We start from the raw sequence: 22,598 nt of genomic DNA, 5'->3' as shown, positions 1-22,598 counted from the left end.
TTTTTTTCAATATTTTTGTACATAGCAAAAAATATTATAGTGCTTATTAATCATTTTATTTTATGTATTTTACTTCCTTTATAAAATAGAATAACATATTTTATGTTTTTAATACGTTTTCAATCTTTAACGTTTTTGTTGTTCCTTTTAATTATGATACACCCTCATACAAATAGAATGTCATAGTTTTTAAGATCACAAATTTAAAAGATATTATTGACATATTATGCATATTTTAAGTTTAAGATCATGAAATTTTAAGTTATTTTACAATTTTAAATTCATTCTCAATCAAATTGAGTCTTTCATTCCATTCCATTATATATTAAATTAAAAATTTACAAAATTAATATAATTTTACACACTCTAGCCTGTTAGTCACCATTAATTATAACAAAAAAATTATTAATAACTTACAAGTGACTTGATAGTACATTTTATGATGTTATAATTTATAGAATTAACTTTTTTTAACTTAATTTTCATTTTACCTTTAATAAGACAATGACATAATTTTTTGTTAAAAAATTCTCCTTTTCGACAATTTGTACATATTTAGCTTAGTTTAAAAGTTGACTAATTTTCTTTTTTTAAATAAAAACGTCATATAATTAATTAGGTAATTAAAAAAAAACACACACACACACAAAGCGTTAAAACCACCTTCTGCCATCTTGAATCGGCAAACATCCCTCCCCTCGCGAAAATCTTTCATAGACCCATATTTCTCTCTTTTGATTCTGTATTTTGTAATATGTCAATCCTCAAACATCCCCCTCCTCGCAAAAATCTTTCATAGACCCATAATTTGATTCTGTATTTTGTAATATGTCAACCGGTGGCACCGCCACCAATTCAGCCAGCGGTAGTCCCAGAGTGGCCGGCAGCGGACTCACCATCCACCACCGACGCCCGGTTATGGAGAACGACCCTGAAAAATTATCAGATCATATACAAATCGGATTTGATAATTACTATGGTGATAATAACAATAATGCAAATATTATTAACGCTGGTACCGGAAACCTCCCTTATCACCACCATCATCATCCTCGTACAATAGTACGATATTTATTAGCGTGTAAATGGGTGCCTGAAAGTTTGATTTTTAGAGTAGAAGAATGGTTATTGAGTTTTGGTTCAATTATGGCGTGTTTAGGATCAAGAAATAATATGGGTCGTACGATTTTGGGGATATTGTTGATTCTGGTGATGATTTCTGTATTTTTTAAGTTTTCAATCGTTATGAATGGTGATGTAAATGGGAATCTGATGAGTAAAGATAATGGCCTTTTTGTTGTTCAGAATTTTAAGAATGATTGGGTTAATGCTCAAAAAGTTGTTTCTGAAACACAGTCCTCTGTTTCTGTTTCGTCTTCTGGTGGAGTTGCCCGGAAACGCCAGATGAAGCAGTTGCCGGTAAGTTCTCTTAAATAATATATTGTATAGATTCTGTATTTTGTATTAGGAAATTCATTAAATATGTGTGAATATTTAATTGTGAATTCTGTAAGTAAAACGAGCTATGAAGTGAGTAGCAAGTTAAAAACTCGTAAACTTTAAATCCTGGTTCCGTGTCTGTGCAGGAAGGATGGAAGTAGTAGTAGGCAGCAACAAAGTTTACAGGTTGTATGTAGGCAGTGACTAACTAGGTTTGGGGAATGTTGACTGCAAAATTTCCTTAGTAATTAGGTGTTAATTGTGGTCCTAAGTATCTTGAATATTCGTTTATTTTTTGTCTAATTAAATGAGATAAGTTCAAGTTACTATTCTCAAAATAGTTTTTTTTTTCTCAGTAATTTCCTTATTAGAACCTTGATTACTACTCTATTTCTTGTTGATTGCTTACGAACAATGTTTTATGCTGAGCAGAATATGGTTTTCTCCGATTTGTTTGGCTCGATTGTCTTGTCTAAATTGTTAGTTCAATATTGATTGTTTGGACAGGTACCAGAAATATGGATGAAGCCACCTAGTGATACTTACTACAAATGCATTGCTCGGCCTAGGGATCGAATAAGTATGCCAAGTTTTTTTTAGATTTTGATTCCTTAATATCCATTTACTCCATTTGGACCAGTTCTTACTACCTAGTTTGGCTATATTTATGCTATATGGTTATTTTAGGAACTGGATCATTGACTAATGGATATGTCTTGGTTCATGCCAACGGAGGATTAAACCAGATGAGAACAGGGGTAAATGAAGCTTCAAGCTGTCTATTCTATATATTTTCAGCTGTTGTGATGCTGTTATTTATGACGATCATTGTTTTGGATTATCGCAGATATGTGATATGGTGGCTATTGCAAAAATTTTGAATGCCACTTTGGTTCTTCCTTCTCTTGATCATGAATCCTTTTGGACAGATCCCAGGTACAGTTCTTTAGTTTTTCATTGTGTTTCTTCTTAAATCTGTTAGTTTTAGTTCTAATCCGTTTTTCGTCTCTTGCAGTGATTTTAAAGATATTTTTGACTGGAGACGCTTCATTGACGTTTTAAAAGATGATATTGAGATTGTTGAATCTTTGCCACCAAAATATGCAGCTGTGTCCCCTATTCAGAAGGCACCGGTCTCTTGGTCAAAGGTCGGTAAATTGAACTACTATTAGCAAGCGATAATCTTTTGCATGCTGGAACTATAGTTTGTTGCTTTTCTGCAGGCTAGTTACTATAGAGGAGAGGTTCTTCCTTTACTAAAGAAGCACAAGGTGATACAATTTACGCATACAGATTCAAGGCTTGCTAACAATGGCTTGGCATCCTCTATTCAGAGGCTTCGCTGTCGAGCAAATTATGAGGCTCTACGGTACACAAATGAGATCGAGGAGCTTGGAAAGAGGTTGGTGGATAGACTTAGAGACAATGGCAGACCGTACATTGCTCTCCACTTAAGGTAATCTCTCTAATATGGCATCCCTTGGCCAATTTCTCAACCATTCATTTTTAAGTAAGTACTTGGCATGTTTGCAGATATGAAAAAGACATGTTAGCCTTTACTGGCTGCAGCAACAATTTAACTGCTCCAGAGGCTGAAGAACTTCGTTATATGAGGTATCAAGTGAAACACTGGAAAGAGAAAGAGATAGACGGCAATGAGAAACGACTACAAGGGGGCTGCCCTATGTCGCCTAGGGAGGCTGCCTTGTTTCTTAAAGCAATGGGCTATCCCTCCACGACCAGGATATATATTGTCGCTGGGGAAATTTATGGCAACAACAGCATGGATGCATTTCGAAATGAGTATCCTAATGTTTTCTCTCACTCAACTCTTACAATAACGGAAGAACTACAGACTTTCAGGCATTATCAAAACCGTCTTGCTGCCTTAGATTATCTCGTAGCCCTTGAAAGTGATGTCTTTGTTTACACATATGATGGCAATATGGCAAAGGCTGTGCAAGGGCATAGAAGGTTTGAAGGATTTCAAAAGACAATTAGCCCCGACAGGTTATTACTATTGTCTTTAGATTTTTGTACTCACTTTGTCATCACTTCATTTATATTGGATTCGAGCAAAAATAACAATGTTCTTTGGTACTTCTCTTCATTTCAGACTGAATGTTGTAAGATTGATTGATTTGTTGGATAAGGGTGCGATCACTCAAGAAGAGTTTACTTCCGAGGTCAAGGTTTTACATTCCAACAGATTAGGAGCTCCTTACTCTAGAGAAGCGGGAGAATCTCCAAGATTAGAAGAGAACTTTTATGCAAATCCTTTTCCAGGTTGTATTTGTGATAGATCTTTGATGGTAGCGAACAAACATCAAATTAACAAGAGACCGAGTTTGAATGCTGCTGCACAAAGATAAGGATTTATCTCAACTTGGTAACTGGTTGTAGATTAGACAAATATTAGTATTTGATCTACAGTATTAGGCAGCAAGCAGAATCAAAGAGGACTTACGCCATATGAATTACGTTGATGAACAAATCTTAAAGAAGCGAGCAACTTCTGAAGCAGAGATGGTGGCTAATGTGAAAAACAGATATAACACAGGTACTCAAATCATTCTTTACTGTGCAGTATAGAACATTTATTCATTTTCTTATTTATTCTGAGTTGGTTTTGGTAATTGGTTTATTTATTAGGTTTTCCACAGATTCACAATGTAACATACCACAAACGTCATTATACTAGTCTTTATACATGGTTGCAAATTTCTTCATCTTCACACTCAGATGAACTGTTTACATTATCGATTTGTATGAGTCTAAAGTTTTAGCAGCCAATATTGTAGGTTGACTTGTTCATGTGTTTTTTCATTTTCAATATTTCGAAACTCAAAAAACTCATTAAAACTTAAATTTTGTATCCACCTCTATTATTCAACAACGTAATCAAAGAAACAAGAACTCGATACAAAACGCAAAATAAATAAAAATTCACTACACAACACTCTTTTTTTTTTACTTTATATACACTAGTTTCAGCTCATTACTCAAGTGGAATCATAACTTCATTAGTCTTAAATGGAGGCAATGTCCATGGCGGATTATACCTAGCCAACTCAAATTCCCCAATTATCTTAAACCCATCTCTCTCTAACCATTTCTTCAAATTCTCCACTTTCTCTTTCACCATTTTATCATTTGCAGTCCCACTAAACTTGACCACCCCATACTTCCTTTCCCCTTCTTCTACAATCACCACTCTCTCATCCAACGGCTTCGGTGCTTCTTCAGCTTTCGTATACTTCGCCGGCAAAATAAACTGCATAGTCACTGTATTTTTCTCTCCGTCACCGGACTTAGTTACCACTGGTGCAGTCATGGCGATTTCCTCAGACGATTTGGTGATTACTGGGGCTGTCATGGCGATTGTTTCAGGTTTGGAGTTTTGGGGATTACCCAATGCGCCGATGTAATTGGCTAGTAGCATGAATCCGCCGTCTTTGTTGCCTTTAAACTGGGTTGGATCGTACGTGACTTGAGCTATAACAGCTGCTGGGTATTTGCGGATTTCGTAATCAGGTGTAGATTGAATCAATTCGTATTTGGGTGTTTCAACAGAGATTTTTCCCAAAATCATGCCCATTTTGGATGAGATTAGTTTGTTACAAAAATTAAATGTTGGCTGTGAATTGTTAGTACTTAAATGGAAGGAAAGGAAGCTTCTGGTGAGAAATCAACTTGGGAAAGGGGTTTTGTTTGCTGCAAAATGAATGGCGGTAGATGAGGGCAAGGGGAAAAATAGGTTGTGGAGTTTGTTTTGCCACGTTTACTTGTTTCTTGCATCAAAAGAAAAAATTGTATTCCCTTGGTCTTATTCTACTCGTGCGATCGCGATATGATATGAGATGAAATCAGCCTTTAAACGTGTGATATATTAGAAAAATCTTTCATTATTAATGATCTTATGCATATCACATAAAGTTGAAATTATTTGAATTATTAAAGAAACACAAAGAGAAATTTTATTTAAACGGACAAAGAATAACAGTAAGATATGTATGAAGTATGAACTACTTAAATAAGGATTTTTGAACAACAAATGATTAGTTCAGATAGTCATGACTAAGAAGTTCAAAACCCCTTGCTAGCGAAAGCAAGGGGTTTGTCTTTTGGGTTGAGCTCGTTGCACCGGCCTTGTCTAGTGCGGGTTACCTCTCCTATGTGGTTTGCGAGTTATTGATAGGAGCGGAGGTTTTATCCTGTGCGCATCCAAAGGATAGCGGCTGCGGGTTTCCCTTGTCATAAAAAAAAAAGTACTGGATTTTTGTTCGGATAGGCCTTGGTGCATTATTATTTGAGGCCTAGTTTGACTTGGAACATAATCTAAGAAAAGAAAGGAGACTTTTAATTTTATGGTTTTAAATTAAAATTATGTCAAATGTATCAAAATGTCCTTTAATCTTGTGACTTTAAACATGTCATGTGGAAAGTTGAAGTTAAATGTTGCCAAAAAAGGAAAGGGGTCATTCTTTTTTAAACAGATTAGAAAGAAAATAAGGTCATTCTTTTTAAATGGAGGGAGTAGTTGTTATTAGGCTTCCTAAGCTACAATTTCTCTATTTACATATTATCTTTTCAAATGATATATTGTGCTAAAATAATTTTTTAAAATATTCAAATCTTCCAGTAATCTTTTCAAATATGATAATTGAGGGGAGAAGAGTCTGAAAAATACTTCAATTTTGGTCGAAATTGTTGTTACGATACCAAACTTTATGGAGGACCTTTTACCCCTATACTATTTAATAGTGTATTTTAATGATGCAATTTTTATGATGTCCACGTGGGCACATATATACTTTTAAAATACACTATTAAATAGTGCAAGGGGTAAAAGGTCATTTCCAAAATTCAGTATTGTTACAACAATTTCGATCAAAGTTTGGATATATTTCAGACTCTTTTTCCAAATATTTAAAACTTCCTGTGATCTTTTCCAAGTATAGTAATTGAGCTATCCGCACTCCCTTTAGATATTTTTCGGTGATCTTTTCAAATATGGAAATTGAGCAAAATCCACTCCTTTAAATGTTCAATTTGAAACGAAAATCTCAAATGTGAGTAATACATCATTTATTCTAAAGATTCAAAAATTGAAAATTGAAAACGACATTTCCTATACAAAAACGAAATGGTATCAGATGATTCAAAACACAAATGATAACTTTTCAAAGAAACAAATACAAATGCAGAATCGGAATTTCTTTGGTTCCTTTATAATGTACTCAACATACATTAAAGCAGCATTATGCTATTAAATCTCAACGGAGGCAATAACCATTATTAGGTGATTTTTTCAATCTACTTAAGTTTTGATGTACAAAATCATTCTATATTTATAAAACTGATAGGAGGTAACAAATACTTTCGAGTAATTTCTTTTCAAGTTGTCTAATGATGCTGATGATGCTTTCTTATCATTTTCGGGAAGCATCTATGGTGTGAGGCTTCTTTTACTTATAGAAAATGTGAACTTAATTTATGGAATTAAACTAAAAAAATTGCATGCAACTAATGTCAATGATGTAAGTGAGATACATAATAAAGTTATTCGTTTATGAGTGATAATTGGATCGTCATAAGTGTTTATTCGAACCAAGTCGGGTTTGCGGTATATCTTTTAACAATTGGGAAACTTATAAATTTCATTAGTTTAACAGTTAATTACTTAGACACTCTAGTTCACAATATATGTACCTAACTAAATTTTGGTCCGTCCATATACTTTCTATATACATATATTTCTGAATACATGGGGTCAAAATTATGTGTAATTTGTTCTAGGTACACTGTATTCAAATGGATTCACATGTATCTATAATACATAACAAATCTCGCTCGGCTCACATCACGCTCTCCACTCTTCTATGTATCTGAAATTGAATCGCACTAGGGTATATGTATCTAGTGTAATTTGCATATATCTGGGATACATAACAAAATCTCGCTTGTCTCCTTCCCATGTCGCTCGTTTCTCTCTATTTTAGTGTATCTTGTAGCAAAAATACATGTATTTAGGTGTATATTCCTCGATATATGGTAGAGAGCGTTTAATTAGTAATAATATACGTAATGTTTTAAAAATATAGCTAATAATATATATGGTAGTAGAGTATGTCTAATTATATAGTTTCTTCTTAGAAAATCACCAAATAAAAGTAGATGATAAATTTTGAATTTAATAAAAACAAATAAGGTGCATAGAATTTGGAACTCTATTAATAAAAGCAAATAAACAAGAACTACATAATAAATTCGGTATAACACACTATAAAGCAGGCAATGAAATAGTACACGCTCCCAAACTTAATACAGTCTGATATACAAAGTATACAGCTCATATACAATACGTTTCAGCTTCACTCAACTGGAATCCTAACTTCATTGGTCTTAAATGGAGGCAATATCCATGTCGGATTATACCTAGCCAATTCATATTCCCCAATTAGCTTACACCCATCTCTCTCCAACAATTTCTTCAAATTCTCCACTTTTTCTTTCACTATTTTATCACTTGCAGTCCCACCAAACTTCATCACCCCATACTTCCTTTCCCCTTCTTCTACAATCACCACTCTCTCATCCAACGGCTTCGGTGCCTCTTCACCTTTCGTATACGTCGCCGGCAAAATAAACTGCATAGTCACCGTATTCTTCTCTCCGTCATCGCTCTTAGTCACCACCGGTGTAGTCATCGCGATTTTCTCAGACGATTTGGTGATTACAGGGGTTGTCATCGCGATTTTTTCAGGATTTGAGTTTTGGGGATTACCGAATATTCCGATGTAATTGGTTAGTAGTTTGAATCCACCGTCTTTGTCGCCTTTGAACTGGATCGGATCGTATGTGACTTGTGCTATAACAGCTGCTGGGTATTTGCGGATTTCGTAATCTGCTGTAGATTGAATTGATTCGTATTTCGGTGTTTCAACACAGATCTTTCCGAAAACAATGCCCATTTTAGAGAAAATTTCTGGATTTTTTTTTTTTAGTTCTTTGCAAAATGAAATTTGAGAATGTTGATAGTAAAAGTTGCTGTGAATTACTACTTATAATGAAGAAAAGGAAGTTTCGGTAGTAGTTTGAAGAGCCGGCAAAAAGGACTGGGAAAAGGGGTTTCGAATTTCGATTGCTGCAAAATGAATGGTGGTTGATGAGCGGGAAAAGAAGAAGTAGGCTGTGTGGAGTTAGTTTTGCCACGATTACTTGTTTGCTTGCATCGGAAGAAAATACGTACTCCGAGCATTATGAGGTCTCAGATTTAATTTCTTCTTATATGTTTTAGTCTTGGTGGATAGAATTACATGTTGTTGGTTGGGTGATACGGTATTTCATGGAATTAATTTAGGTGTGTGAAAAGCTAGCGTGGACATTGTTATAAAAAAGTATAAATTATAGGAACCATATATTAGAAGTACTAAATAACATCTTATCCCTTCTAGTAATCTATTTACCAAAAATCCCTTAAAAATGATGTTTGTGGGATACATAGCGTTGTGCACGGTATACATTAGGTTTGATACATTCTTAAAGTATAAATTATAGGAACCACATATTATAAGTACTAAATAACATCCTATCCCTTCTAGTTTTCTATTTACCAAAAATTTCTTAAAAATGATGTTTGCGAGATACATAGCGTTGTGTACGGGATACATTAGGTTTGATACATTCCACATAGCGGGATACATAGCGTTGTGCACGGGATACATATCGTTTGATACATTCCACATAGCGGGATACATAGCGTTGTGTACGGGATACATATCGTTTGATACAATCCACATAGCGGGATACATAGCGTTGTGCACGGGATACATATCGTTTGATACATTCCACATAGCGGGATACATAACGTTGTTCACGGGATACATGGGTAAATAAGGGATTTTTAAAATTTTTGAAATAAGTAGGGATAAATGGATATTAAGGTAAGTAAATGAGTGTAGTTAAGTAATTTGTCCTATAAAAAATGATTATTTATCTAATTTTGGATTTAATTTGACACAAATTTAACCAAGTAATAGACATATTTGAATGTCTTAAATTAAGAATATATAGAATGTACTGAAATATTATTTCATTGTATGATCTTAAATATGTAATGTAGAAGTTGAAAAAATATTCTTTCAATCGATAATTGTTAAATTAGTAACAAATCAATCGATATCTTGTAGGTTTCGATTGTGGTTTAGTCATTTAAAAATTGATAATCAATAAGCAAAAGTTAAGTACAAATATTCAATTGAATCGCCCGATAAATTTCTATACTATTTGTATATATTCTAAAAAAATTATAAAGAAAAGCTTCTCTATTTTAGCTATGTGACATTATTTTCATATTAGTTAGTCCTAAGAAAAATGACATTTCTATTTGAATAAATTTAACTTTTAACATTTCCTATTTAAGACGTGGGAAAATAATAGGAATAGCTCCTAGGAAAAATTAAGGAGTTATGACATATTTCTAATTATAAGTTTTAACAACAATTTCTTTAAAATTTATAGTGAATCAAATTTGTCATATGAATTGAAAGAAAAAAATTATTATAAATCAGATTAGATGACTTTAAATATTTAATAATATTTGTACAATTATGGTAAACGATAAAGCTATTTGACTGTCCACAATATCGAGGCATTCATTAGAAGTGTCTTAGGCAACTAGGCTTTGATGAATAATATGTTTTTTTGACTATTCAATGAGAACTCAAATATAAAGTTCATTCATTTTTGAGATTGTATTTGAATTTTTGAAATTTCAATTTTTATTTTTTGAGGTCAAACTCCACGTTTTTTATGTTTAAAAAACTGTACACTCCACGTGTTCTCTTTTTAAAAAATTGAAATTTTCAAAAATTGGAAAGAGCCTATCATGACATTTCTAATATTTCACTAGGGTTTGATTATACATTTTAAGAATTTATCTCAAAAAAATTGACCAGTTTTTAGTAGACATGAGTTTCATCTTTTTGAAGTAAAATGCACGTTTGAATACAACTTGTAAAGTCTCAAAAATCACAATTCAAAAATTCAAATTTTAAGTTTCAAGTTAAAAATATATGAACGAACTAAACGATGAACTCTTTGTACAAGTCCATTGTTGGGAGTGAAGGACTTATTTGTATTTCCTCCATTTTTTTCACTATAGATTGGACACTCATGATCTCTAAACGTTGAACCTCGAGTCGCACACTCATGATCTCTAATCGGCGCCAAAACATAAGAACGTGCTATGAGAGAACCTTTTTCAATATCAAGTGTGACATCATTTCACCTTGAGAAGATGATTATATTTCAGTGGTCTAGCTATAAAAGAAGGCTCTACAAAGTAAAAAAATGAATCAGAAAATCCCTAGAAGCTTTACGTTATTTTTAAGTAAAATGCACGTTTGAATATAACTTGTCAAGTCCCAAGAATCACAATTCAAAAACTAAAATTTTACGTTTCAACTTCCAAATCTATGAACGAACTAAACGTTGAACTCTTTGTACAAGTTCATTGTTGGGAGTGAAAGACTTATTTGTATTTCCTCCAATTTTTTCACTATTAGATTGAGTGGGTAGCATATCATAGACGAAAAACATATCATCACAGGATTGTTTTTGCAAATATTGGGTAAAACAGGCTAAAAAGGGTTGATTCATATTGATCCTTAAATCCTAGGACAGGTTGAATCTTAAATGAAAGCACAAGTTTGCTTACCAAAATTGTGAAATAAACACTGGACACACTTTAGTAGGAGAACAAGATAATTTGAACTCAATTCAAGCCCTTACTCATTTAAAAATCAAATTAAATTCAAACCCTACTCATTCAAGCCCATGAGACATGGCGAAATTGAATACGAAGTAACGTTTGTAGAAACCCGGGAGAATTGGAAGAAATCATTACTTGCATATCGTGCAGAGTGTTGAATGTTTGCCGGTATAGGACTAACACATGACTAGGCATCTGAAAGAGGTTTTGCTAGAGGATGACTGCCTATTTCAATTTTCTTAATTTTGAATTTATCTTGAAGAATGTTGTTTTTCTTATAAGTACTAGATGAGGGAGGCCCATGGAAATAGTCAAAATATTATGCTTGTAAAAATATTAATACTAATGAATCAAGGGTGATAACTTTTGCAGAAGATGGATAATATCATATATCATATATTATATACTATTAGAAATATTCTAAATATGTACAGCAAACATCAGTATGATGCCGACTTGAACGATCTGCAAATACTAACTAATGTAATACAACCAAAATAATTACCCTTATTTAGAAGAGGGATATAGAAGATGTTTCAATTTTGATATATAAGATTAGCATGTCATTGTTTATCATATGTAGAGGATGCTGGAGTTCGCTTCTTAGTAGCTAATCTTCTTCATTCAAAAAACCATAGCATAGGAGTTGTTGGCACAACTCAAAAAAATGCACCCAAACAAAAGAATCAAAAAGTAAGAGAAAAAGGGAGAATACTCAAAGTTGTTAGGAACATTCTGCATTTACAGTTTATCATTCATATTCTATTGGTGTCGCAACTTCTGAACAATCCAAGCTCGTTTTTCTCTATTTTAGTGTATCTTGTAGCAAAAATACTTGTATTTAGGTGTATCTTCCTCGATATATGGTAGAGAACGTTTAATTAGTGATAATATACGTAATGTTTTAAAAGTATAGCTAATAATATATATGGTAGTAGAGTATGTCTAATTATATAGTTTCTTCTTAGAAAATCACCAAATAAAAATAGATGATAAATTTTGAATTTAATAAAAACAAATAAGCTGCATAGAATTTGGATCTCTATTAATAAAAGCAAATAAACAAGAACTACATAATAAATTCGATATAACACACTATAAAGCAGGCAATGAAATAGTACACGCTCCCAAACTTAATACAGTCTGATATACAAAGTATACAGCTCATATACAATACGTTTCAGCTTCACTCAACTGGAATCCTAACTTCATTGGTCTTAAATGGAGGCAATATCCATGTCGGATTATACCTAGCCAATTCATATTCCCCAATTATCTTACACCCATCTCTCTCCAACAATTTCTTCAAATTCTCCACTTTTTCTTTCACTATTTTATCACTTGCAGTCCCACCAAACTTCACCACCCCATACTTCCTTTCCCCTTCTTCTACAATCACCACTCTCTCATCCAACGGCTTCGGTGCCTCTTCACCTTTCGTATACGTCGCCGGCAAAATAAACTGCATAGTCACCGTATTCTTCTCTCCGTCATCGCTCTTAGTCACCACCGGTGTAGTCATCGCGATTTTCTCAGACGATTTGGTGATTACAGGGGTTGTCATCGCGATTTTTTCAGGATTAGAGTTTTGGGGATTACCGAATATTCCGATGTAATTGGTTAGTAGTTTGAATCCACCGTCTTTGTCGCCTTTGAACTGGATCGGATCGTATGTGACTTGTGCTATAACTGCTGCTGGGTATTTGCGGATTTCGTAATCTGCTGTAGATTGAATTGATTCGTATTTCGGTGTTTCAACACAGATCTTTCCGAAAACAATGCCCATTTTAGAGAAAATTTTTGGATTTTTTTAGTTCTTTGCAAAATGTAAATTGAGAATGTTGATAGTAAAAGTTGCTGTGAATTGCTACTTATAATGAAGAAAAAGGAAGTTTCGGTAGAAGTTTGACGAGCCGGCAAAAAGGACTGGGGAAAGGGGTTTCGAATTTCGATTGCTGTAAAATGAATGGTGGTTGATGAGCGGGAAAGAAGAAATAGGTTGTGTGGAGTTAGTTTTGCCACGATTACTTGTTTGCTTGCATTGGAAGAAAATACGTACTCCGAGCATTATGAGGTCTCAGATTTAATTTCTTCTTATATTTAGTTTTGGTGGATAGAATTACATGTTGTTGGTTGGGTGATACGGTATTTCATGGAATTAATCCAGGTGTGTGAAAAGCTAGCGTGGGCATTGTTATAAAATATGATTATTTATCTAATTTTGGATTTAATTTGACACAAATTTAACCAAGTAATNCTTTTCTATTTACCAAAAATCCCTTAAAAATGATGTTTGCGGGATACAAAGCGTTGTGCACGGGATACATTAGGTTTGATACATTCCACATAGCGGGATACATAGCGTTGTGCACGGGATACATGCGGGATACATAGGTAAATAAGGAATTTTTGAAATAAGTAGGGATAAATGGATATTAAGGTAAGTAAAGGAGTGTAGTTAAGTAATTTGTCCTATAAAAATGATTATTTATCTAATTTTGGATTTAATTTGACACAAATTTAACCAAGTAATAGACATATTTGAATGTCTTAAACTAAGAATATATAGAATGTACTGAAAATATTATTTCATTGTATGGTCTTAAATATGTAATGTAGAAGTTGAAAAAATATTATTTCAATTGATAATTGTTAAATTAGTAACAAATCAATCTATATCTTGTAGGTTTCGATTGTGGTTTAGTCATTTAAAAATTGATAATCAATAAGCAAAAGTTAAGTACAAATATTCAATTGAATCTCCCGATAAATTTCTATACTATTTGTATATATTCTAAAAAATTTATAAAAAAAAGCTTCTCTATTTTAGCTATGTGACATTATTTCCATATTAGTTAGTCTTAAGAAAAATGACATTTATATTTGAATAAATTTAACTTTTAACCTATTTAAGACGTGGGAAAATAATAGGAATAGCTCCTAGGAAAAATTAAGGAGTTATGACATATTTCTAATTATAAGTTTTAAAAACAATTTCTTTAAAATTTATATTGAATCAAATTTGTCATATGAATTGAAAGAAAAAAATTATTATAAATCAGATTAGATGACTTTAAATATTTAATACAATTATGGTAAACGATAAAGTTATTTGACTGTCCACAATATCGAGGCATTCATTAGAAATGTCTTATGCAACTAGGCATTGATGAATAATATGTTTTTTGACTATTCAATGAGAACTCAAATATAAGGATCATTCATTTTTGAGCTTGTATTTGAATTTTCGAAATTTCAATTTTTATTTTTTGATGTCAAACTCCACGTGTTCTCTTTTTAAAAAAATGAAATTTTCAAAAATTGGAAAGAGCCTATCACGACATTTCTAATATTTCTCTAGGGTTTGATTATACATTTTAAGAATTTATCTCTGAAAAAATTGACCAATTTTTAGTAGACATGAGTTTTTTTCTTTTTTTTTTAGTAAAATGCACGTTTGAATACAACTTGTAAAGTCCCAAAAATTACAATTCAAAAATTTTAATGTTATATTTCAACTTTAAAATCTATGAACGAATTAAACGTTGAACTCTTTGTACAAGTCCATTGTTGGGAGTGAAAGACTTATTTGTGTTTCCTCCAATTTTTTACTATAGATTGGACACTCATGATCTCTAAACGTTGAACCTCGTCGCACACTCATGATTTCTAATTGGCGCCAACATAGGAACGTGCTATGAGAGAACCTTTTTCAATATCAAGTGTGCTATCGTTTCACCTTGAGAAGACGACTATGTCTTAGTGACCTAGCTATAAAAGAAGGCTCTACAAAGAAAAAAAAGGCATCAAAAAATTCCTAAAAGCTTTACGTTATAATACATAACAAATCTCGCTCGGCTCACATCACGCTCGCCACTCTCCTATGTATCTGAAATTGAATCGCACCAGGGTACATGTATCTAGTGTAGTTCGCATGTATCTGGGATACATAACAAAATCTCGCTTGTCTCCTTCCCATGTCGCTCGTTTCTCTCTATTTTAGTGTATCTTGTAGCAAAAATGCATGTATTTAGGTGTATCTTCCTCGATATATGGTAGAGAACATTTAATTAGTGATAATATATGTAATGTTTTAAAAGTATAGCTAATAATATATATGGTAGTAGAGTATGTCTAATTATATAATTTCTTCTTAGAAAATCACCAAATAAAAATAGATGATAAATTTTGAATTTAATAAAAACAAATAAGCTGCATAGAATTTGGATCTCTATTAATAAAAGCAAATAAACAAGAACTACATAATAAATTCGATATAACACACTATAAAGCAGGCAATGAAATAGTACACGCTCCCAACCTTAATACAGTCTGATATACAAAGTATACAGCTCATATACAATACGTTTCAGCTTTACTCAACTGGAATCCTAACTTCATTGGTCTTAAATGGAGGCAATATCCATGTCGGATTATACCTAGCCAATTCATATTCCCCAATTATCTTACACCCATCTCTCTCCAACAATTTCTTCAAATTCTCCACTTTTTCTTTCACTATTGTATCACTTGCAGTCCCACCAAACTTCACCACCCCATACTTCCTTTCCCCTTCTTCTACAATCACCACTCTCTCATCCAACGGCTTCGGTGCCTCTTCACCTTTCGTATACGTCGCCGGCAAAATAAACTGCATAGTCACCGTATTCTTCTCTCCGTCATCGCTCTTAGTCACCACCGGTGTAGTCATCGCGATTTTCTCAGACGATTTGGTGATTACAGGGGTTGTCATCGCGATTTTTTCAGGATTTGAGTTTTGGGGATTACCGAATATTCCGATGTAATTGGTTAGTAGTTTGAATCCACCGTCTTTGTCGCCTTTGAACTGGATCGGATCGTATGTGACTTGTGCTATAACAGCTGCTGGGTATTTGCGGATTTCGTAATCTGCTGTAGATTGAATTGATTCGTATTTCGGTGTTTCAACACAGATCTTTCCGAAAACAATGCCCATTTTAGAGAAAATTTCTGGATTTTTTTTTTTTAGTTCTTTGCAAAATGAAATTTGAGAATGTTGATAGTAAAAGTTGCTGTGAATTACTACTTATAATGAAGAAAAGGAAGTTTCGGTAGTAGTTTGAAGAGCCGGCAAAAAGGACTGGGAAAAGGGGTTTCGAATTTCGATTGCTGCAAAATGAATGGTGGTTGATGAGCGGGAAAAGAAGAAATAGGCTGTGTGGAGTTAGTTTTGCCACGATTACTTGTTTGCTTGCATTGGAAGAAAATACGTACTCCGAGCATTACGAGGTCTCAGATTTAATTTCTTCTTATATGTTTTAGTCTTGGTGGATAGAATTATATGTTGTTGGTTGGGTGATACGGTATTTCATGGAATTAATCCAGGTGTGTGAAAAGCTAGCGTGGGCATTGTTATAAAAAATGATTATTTATCTAATTTTGGATTTAATTTGACACAAACTTAACAAAGTAATAGATATATCTGAATGTTTTAAACAAAGAAAATATAGAATGTACTGAAATATTCTTTCATTGTGTGGTCTAAAATATGTAATGTAGAAAGTTGAAAAAATATTCTTTCAATCGATAATTGTTAAATTAGTATCAAATCAATTGATATCTTGTAGGTTTCGATTGCGGTTTATTCAATTAAAAATTGATAATCAATAAGCAAAAGTTAAGTACAAATATTCAATTGAATCGCCCGGTAAATTTCTATACTATTTGTATATATTCTAAAATTTTATAAAGAAAAGCTTCTCTATTTTAGCTATGTGATACTCCCTCCGTCCCTATTTACTTGTCCATATTTTCTTTTTTAGTTGTCCCTATTTAGTTGTCCATTTTGACAAATCAAGAAAGGACAACAAATTTTTTCCTATTATACCCTTATTTACACTTCTTGAAAATTGTAAAAGTGTATGTTGTTTCCCTCCAATTTATTTCACTTGAATTCAAATAAGTGGTTGTAATTTTGAAGTGAAAAGTTGTCACAAGGGTAAAATTGTAACTTCACTGTGCTAATCATTGTTGCCTTAATCTGTGTGTCATTTCTAAAGTGGACAACTAAAAAGGGACGGAGGGAGTATTAGTTTGTCCTAAGAAAAATGACATTTATATTTGAATAAATTTAACTTTTAGCACTTCCTATTTAAGATGTGGGATAATGATAGGAATAGCTCCTAGGAAAAATTAAGGAGTTATGACATATTTCTAATTATAAAAAACAATTTATTTAAAATTTAGGCCTAACCCATCGATGGCCCCCTAAACTTGGCACGATCTTTCACTTAGATACCTTAACTAGGCTTTGTTCATTTTAGACACCTCATGTCAGGCTCCGTTGTGTCATTTTGACACTTTCAGCTGACATGGCAAAGTGAGTGTTATACACTCGCTATTGACGCGTGAGGGACTTATTTAGTCGATTTTATTTTATTTTTTCTCTTCTTCTTTCCCATTTTATAGTCATTATCTCTCCCATTATTTCTCAAAGCTTAAAGTACTTCAATGGAGGTTAAATTTTTTGTTATAATAATTTCAATTTCAATTTCGCACTACAAACTCAGATAGACCCAAAAAGAAACAAGAAATCGAACTCATATCAACAACACCCTAAATCATGTAAAGTTCACCCACAATAATCCTAAAATAGGAGCCAAAAAATCTCAATTTTTACTATGTAAATGTTAATCTTACTAACCTTGAGCCCTAATTAAACTGCAAATATCACAAAATTAAAGAAAAAGAAACGCAATCTTTAAAATATGAACCATTGTTGTTATACATTTGCACCTTTTAGCCCTAAGGGAGGGTGCAATAAATGGGGAATATGGCAGAAAAAAATCATGAAAAAGAGGAATAAAACGGAGAAGATGGCTGTGTGGTTATGGGTGTGATGGAAAAGGTAATGAAAATGAAGGAATATGATAGAGTAGATTGTGTGGGTGTGGGGTTATGACAGAAAGAAAAAAGCTCAAAAATAATAAAAATGGAGTAATACAATGGAGAAGATGACTGAGGCTGTTGTGGGGGTTGCATTTTTCTTTAAATTTGTCAAATATTTAATTTAATTTTTTGGGATAAAAAGACCACATGTCATTTATTCATTGGTTACTTTGTCATGTATTTTAATTCTTATTTTTCCTCTTTAATATGATAGTCTTTTAATGAGTTGGCATGATATAATTGGGCATCTAATCCACGTGGACACGCTTGGTTAACACGCACTTGAAGTCAACATGTGCTAGTGAAAAAAGTGTCAAAATAACACAGTTGAGCGTGACATGAGGTGTCTAAAATGAACAAAACCTAGTTAAGGTATCTAAGTGAAAGATCGTGCCAAGTTTAGGGGGCTACCGATGGGTTAGCCCTAAAATTTATATTGAATCAAATTTGTCATATGAATTGAAAGAAAGAAATTACTTATATATCAGATTAGATGACTTTAAATATTTGAAAATATTTGTACAATTATGGTAGCGATAAAGTTATTTGACTGTCCACAATATTGAGGCATTCATTAGAAATGTCTTATGCAACTAGGCTTTGATGAATAATATGTTTTTTGACTATTTAATGAAAACTCAAATATAAGGTTCATTCATTTTTGAGCTTGTGTTTGAATTTTTGAAATTTCAATTTTTATTTTTTGATGTTTCAAAAACTCTACACTCCACGTGTTTTCTTTTTAAAAGAAAATGAAATTTTCAAAAATTGGAAAGAGCCTATCATGACATTTCTAATATATCGCTAGTGTTTGATTATACATTTTAAGAATTTATCTCTAAAAAAATTGACCGGTTTTTAGTAGAAATTTCACTTTTACATATATGAGTTTCATTTTTTTCAAGTAAAATGCAGGTTTGAATATAACTTGTCAAGTCCCAAATATCACAATTCAAAAACTTAAATTTTACGTTTCAACTTCAAAATCTATGAACGAACTAAACGTTGAACTCTTTGTACAAGTCCATTGTTGGGATTTGGGAGTGAAAGACTTATTTGTATTTCCTCCATTTTTTTCACTATTGATTGAGTGGGTAGCATATCATAAACGAAAAACATATCATAACAGGATTGTTTTTGCAAAGATTGGCTAAAAAGAGGTTGATCGATATTGATCTTAAATCCTAGGACAGGTTGAATCTTAAATGAAAGCATAAGTTTGCTTACCAAAATTGTGAAATAAACACTGGACACACTTTAGTAGGAGAACAAGATAATTTGAACTCAACACAAGCCCTTACTCATTTAAAAATCAAATTAAATTCAAGCCCTACTCATTCAAGCCCACGAGACGTGGTGAAATAGAATACGAAGTAACATTTGTAGAAACCCGGGAGAATTGGAAGAAATCATTCTCTACATATCGTGAAGAGTGTTGAACGTTTGCCAGTATAGGACTAACACATGACTAGGCATCTGAAAGAGGTTTTGCTAGAGGAAGACTGTCTTATAAGTTATAGCTAGAGGCTATCGTAATTACCCTCGAAAGCTTAATAATCAGCGTTGAGTCACACACTTATGATCTCTAATTGGCGTCAAAACATAGGAACGTGCTATGAGAGAACTTTTTTCAATATCAAGTGTGTTGTCGTTTCACATTGAGAAGACGATTATGTTTTAGTGGCCTAACTATAAAATAAGGCTCTACAAAGAACAAAAGGCATCAGAAAATCCCTAAAAGTTTTACGTTATTATCTTGTTCTCACCCCCCCCCCCCCCTTTCTCATATATTTGTATGAAATCACCATCTTGACATTTTACCCAATGCATATTAATTTAAATGGCTTTAATTTACTTGTCTTTAATCCTTTTCACAAATTTCATAGTTAACCAAATTAACTATTTCTTCAATAAACAGTGGTGAGAGCTTTAAAATGTTTTATCCAAAGTATAAGAAATCTATATACTAGTAGAAAATAAAAGGACAAGGTACAAGTCAAAAAATTGCAAAATGCAAAGAACTCTCTAAACATTAGTATGTACAAGCAAAATTTCAAAACTAGAGTATAATATCGTAGTTTAGTAAACTAAAAGGACCTTTATTACCAACCAAAAAAACTAAAAGGACTTTTTACTAAGAATCCTTGTGTTATCCAGCTGTACCGCACAATTTTTTCAAATTTCAAATTCATTTCCACAGAGTCCAAGAGGTCAAATTAAATCTAACCGTTGATTTAGTAACCGTTACCCGGAGCCCCGGCTCCGCCACCCACAAATCTCTCAAAACCCTAAATTAATTTAAATTTCACTATAAATTCAACTCCCCCTTTCTCCGTCCCTACACACAAAATTCTTTTTCATTTCTCTCTGTTTCTCAAAAATTCTCTCAAATTTCAACAAAATGCGTGAGATTCTTCATATTCAAGGTGGACAATGCGGCAACCAAATCGGTGCCAAGTTTTGGGAAGTTGTTTGTGCTGAACACGGCATTGATTCCACCGGAAGATATGCCGGAGATGCTGATCTTCAGCTTGAGAGAATCAATGTCTATTATAATGAAGCTACTTGTGGAAGGTTTGTTCCAAGGGCGGTTCTTATGGATCTGGAGCCGGGTACCATGGATAGTATTAGATCTGGTCCTTATGGACAGATCTTTCGTCCTGATAACTTTGTGTTTGGACAATCTGGTGCTGGTAATAATTGGGCGAAAGGGCATTACACTGAAGGCGCTGAATTGATTGATTCTGTTCTTGATGTGGTTCGTAAGGAAGCTGAAAACTGTGATTGCCTTCAAGGTTTGTTGCTCATTTCTTTTTGGGTTTGTTGTTATGGATCTGGGTTTTTTTTTGAGTTATGTATAATGTGTTTTCATTGTGGTTTTTTGGTTTTTAGGGTTTCAAGTTTGTCATTCATTGGGTGGAGGAACAGGTTCTGGTATGGGTACCCTTTTGATTTCTAAGATCAGAGAGGAATACCCAGACCGAATGATGCTTACGTTTTCGGTTTTCCCTTCCCCTAAGGTATCCGACACCGTCGTTGAACCTTACAATGCTACTCTGTCTGTTCATCAATTGGTTGAAAATGCTGATGAATGTATGGTTCTTGACAATGAGGCTTTATATGATATTTGCTTCAGAACCTTAAAGCTTACCACCCCCAGCTGTAAGATCCTTTAAGCGTTTTAATTTGTTCGTTTCTGCTTTATAGTTGTTGTTCATTACTTGTTGAAGGTATTTATGTTTTTTCATATTGTTTGATGGAACAGTTGGAGATTTGAATCATTTGATATCAGCAACAATGTCTGGTGTTACCTGTTGTTTGCGTTTCCCCGGGCAGTTGAACTCTGATCTCCGTAAGCTGGCTGTCAATTTGATTCCATTCCCAAGGCTCCATTTCTTTATGGTTGGGTTTGCGCCTTTGACTTCCCGTGGTTCACAGCAATACAGAGCTTTGACTGTCCCCGAGCTTACACAGCAAATGTGGGATGCCAAGAACATGATGTGCGCAGCTGACCCTCGCCACGGGAGGTACTTGACTGCCTCAGCTATGTTCAGGGGCAAAATGAGCACGAAAGAGGTCGATGAGCAAATGCTCAATGTGCAGAACAAGAACTCATCCTACTTTGTTGAGTGGATCCCTAACAATGTGAAATCAACTGTTTGTGATATCCCACCTACTGGACTTAAGATGGCATCCACCTTCATTGGTAACTCAACATCAATTCAGGAGATGTTTAGGCGTGTAAGTGAACAGTTCACTGCTATGTTCAGGAGAAAGGCTTTCTTGCATTGGTACACTGGTGAAGGAATGGACGAGATGGAGTTTACCGAGGCTGAAAGTAACATGAATGATCTTGTGTCGGAGTATCAACAGTACCAAGATGCCACTGCTGATGAAGAGGGAGAGTATTATGAGGATGAGGATGAAGATGATGCTCAAGAGGAGTAAATTGAAAACGTTTTAATATGGATGAAGCCAAACCACAACTTCCAGTTGATGTTCTTTTTGGCTATGAGATGTAATAGTTCAAAACTTGAATCTTTAATATTTTGTAATAGTTCAATTTGCTATGGAAGACTACTTTCAATGTTGTGATATTAATGTGGCTCGTCTGTTGGTGGTTAATTCTGTGTAGCTATTATGCTCTATTTGTGGTGTTGTCTGCTGTTACTGTGTTTATGTTTCATCGTTTAACTTGGCCAGAGATGATGATATTGCACTTGTAAGATTGTCTCAAAACATGTTGAGAGTAGTCCATAGTTAAGAGTACCAATGTTGATTCGTAATTAAGATCAAAGGTTTAATTCGCTAATTGGTTTACTCCTATCACATTATCATGTTGAGAATTGTTTGCTCCGAGTACTCATAATCCATGTGATTCGTATCGTTGATATAGCCATCATCATCGGTATCCTGGAAGACATACCTGATCACGGAAATAGGGATGGACACGCCT

The 22,598-nt window shown here is 33.5% G+C and overlaps 6 protein-coding genes across 6 annotated transcripts; 2 read left to right on the top strand and 4 right to left on the bottom strand.

Annotated features, from left to right (window-relative positions):
* Positions 1 to 766: 766 nt before the first annotated feature.
* On the top strand, positions 767 to 3,984 carry LOC125864389 (O-fucosyltransferase 19-like). Its single transcript, XM_049544366.1, has 8 exons — positions 767 to 1,419; positions 1,948 to 2,020; positions 2,128 to 2,198; positions 2,288 to 2,376; positions 2,456 to 2,588; positions 2,664 to 2,896; positions 2,974 to 3,450; positions 3,557 to 3,984. Exons 1-8 carry the CDS (start codon positions 829 to 831, stop codon positions 3,810 to 3,812), a joined length of 1,923 nt encoding a protein of 640 aa, XP_049400323.1. The 5' UTR covers positions 767 to 828; the 3' UTR covers positions 3,813 to 3,984.
* A 317-nt stretch (positions 3,985 to 4,301) lies between these two features.
* LOC125864418 (heme-binding-like protein At3g10130, chloroplastic) lies at positions 4,302 to 5,114 on the bottom strand. Its single transcript, XM_049544417.1, has one exon. It carries the CDS (start codon positions 5,036 to 5,038, stop codon positions 4,439 to 4,441), a length of 600 nt encoding a protein of 199 aa, XP_049400374.1. The 5' UTR covers positions 5,039 to 5,114; the 3' UTR covers positions 4,302 to 4,438.
* Positions 5,115 to 7,654: 2,540 nt separating this feature from the next.
* Positions 7,655 to 8,473, bottom strand: LOC125864416 (uncharacterized). The gene has a single exon (XM_049544415.1). The coding sequence runs from the start codon at positions 8,412 to 8,414 to the stop codon at positions 7,815 to 7,817; it is 600 nt and encodes a 199-aa protein (XP_049400372.1). The 5' UTR covers positions 8,415 to 8,473; the 3' UTR covers positions 7,655 to 7,814.
* A 3,766-nt stretch (positions 8,474 to 12,239) lies between these two features.
* On the bottom strand, positions 12,240 to 13,140 carry LOC125864419 (uncharacterized). Its single transcript, XM_049544418.1, has one exon. The coding sequence runs from the start codon at positions 12,999 to 13,001 to the stop codon at positions 12,402 to 12,404; it is 600 nt and encodes a 199-aa protein (XP_049400375.1). The 5' UTR covers positions 13,002 to 13,140; the 3' UTR covers positions 12,240 to 12,401.
* Positions 13,141 to 15,412: 2,272 nt separating this feature from the next.
* LOC125864417 (uncharacterized) lies at positions 15,413 to 16,249 on the bottom strand. Its single transcript, XM_049544416.1, has one exon. The coding sequence runs from the start codon at positions 16,188 to 16,190 to the stop codon at positions 15,591 to 15,593; it is 600 nt and encodes a 199-aa protein (XP_049400373.1). The 5' UTR covers positions 16,191 to 16,249; the 3' UTR covers positions 15,413 to 15,590.
* Positions 16,250 to 20,346: 4,097 nt separating this feature from the next.
* LOC125864399 (tubulin beta-2 chain) lies at positions 20,347 to 22,239 on the top strand. The gene is made up of 3 exons (XM_049544396.1): positions 20,347 to 20,937; positions 21,035 to 21,304; positions 21,408 to 22,239. The coding sequence occupies exons 1-3, from the start codon at positions 20,544 to 20,546 to the stop codon at positions 22,088 to 22,090; spliced, it is 1,347 nt and encodes a 448-aa protein (XP_049400353.1). The 5' UTR covers positions 20,347 to 20,543; the 3' UTR covers positions 22,091 to 22,239.
* Positions 22,240 to 22,598: the final 359 nt, after the last annotated feature.

The sequence above is a fragment of the Solanum stenotomum genome, chromosome 5 (genome assembly GCF_019186545.1).
Source record: "Solanum stenotomum isolate F172 chromosome 5, ASM1918654v1, whole genome shotgun sequence".
Lineage (NCBI taxonomy): Eukaryota > Viridiplantae > Streptophyta > Magnoliopsida > Solanales > Solanaceae > Solanum > Solanum stenotomum.
Note: the sequence above shows the minus strand (reverse complement) of the source record. Positions and strands in the feature narration are given on the sequence as shown.

Bases quoted from the DNA above. Each gene is read 5' to 3' on its own strand.
- LOC125864389 (XM_049544366.1), top strand. From the start codon at position 829: ATGTCAACCGGTGGCACCGCCACCAATTCAGCCAGCGGTAGTCCCAGA. The intron at 1,420-1,947 runs GTAAGTTCTCTT...TTGTTTGGACAG, and splicing joins GCCAGATGAAGCAGTTGCCG to GTACCAGAAATATGGATGAA. The intron at 2,897-2,973 runs GTAATCTCTCTA...GCATGTTTGCAG, and splicing joins TACATTGCTCTCCACTTAAG to ATATGAAAAAGACATGTTAG.
- LOC125864418 (XM_049544417.1), bottom strand. From the start codon at position 5,038: ATGGGCATGATTTTGGGAAAAATCTCTGTTGAAACACCCAAATACGAA.
- LOC125864416 (XM_049544415.1), bottom strand. From the start codon at position 8,414: ATGGGCATTGTTTTCGGAAAGATCTGTGTTGAAACACCGAAATACGAA.
- LOC125864419 (XM_049544418.1), bottom strand. From the start codon at position 13,001: ATGGGCATTGTTTTCGGAAAGATCTGTGTTGAAACACCGAAATACGAA.
- LOC125864417 (XM_049544416.1), bottom strand. From the start codon at position 16,190: ATGGGCATTGTTTTCGGAAAGATCTGTGTTGAAACACCGAAATACGAA.
- LOC125864399 (XM_049544396.1), top strand. From the start codon at position 20,544: ATGCGTGAGATTCTTCATATTCAAGGTGGACAATGCGGCAACCAAATC. The intron at 20,938-21,034 runs GTTTGTTGCTCA...TTTGGTTTTTAG, and splicing joins AAACTGTGATTGCCTTCAAG to GGTTTCAAGTTTGTCATTCA. The intron at 21,305-21,407 runs GTAAGATCCTTT...TTGATGGAACAG, and splicing joins AAAGCTTACCACCCCCAGCT to TTGGAGATTTGAATCATTTG.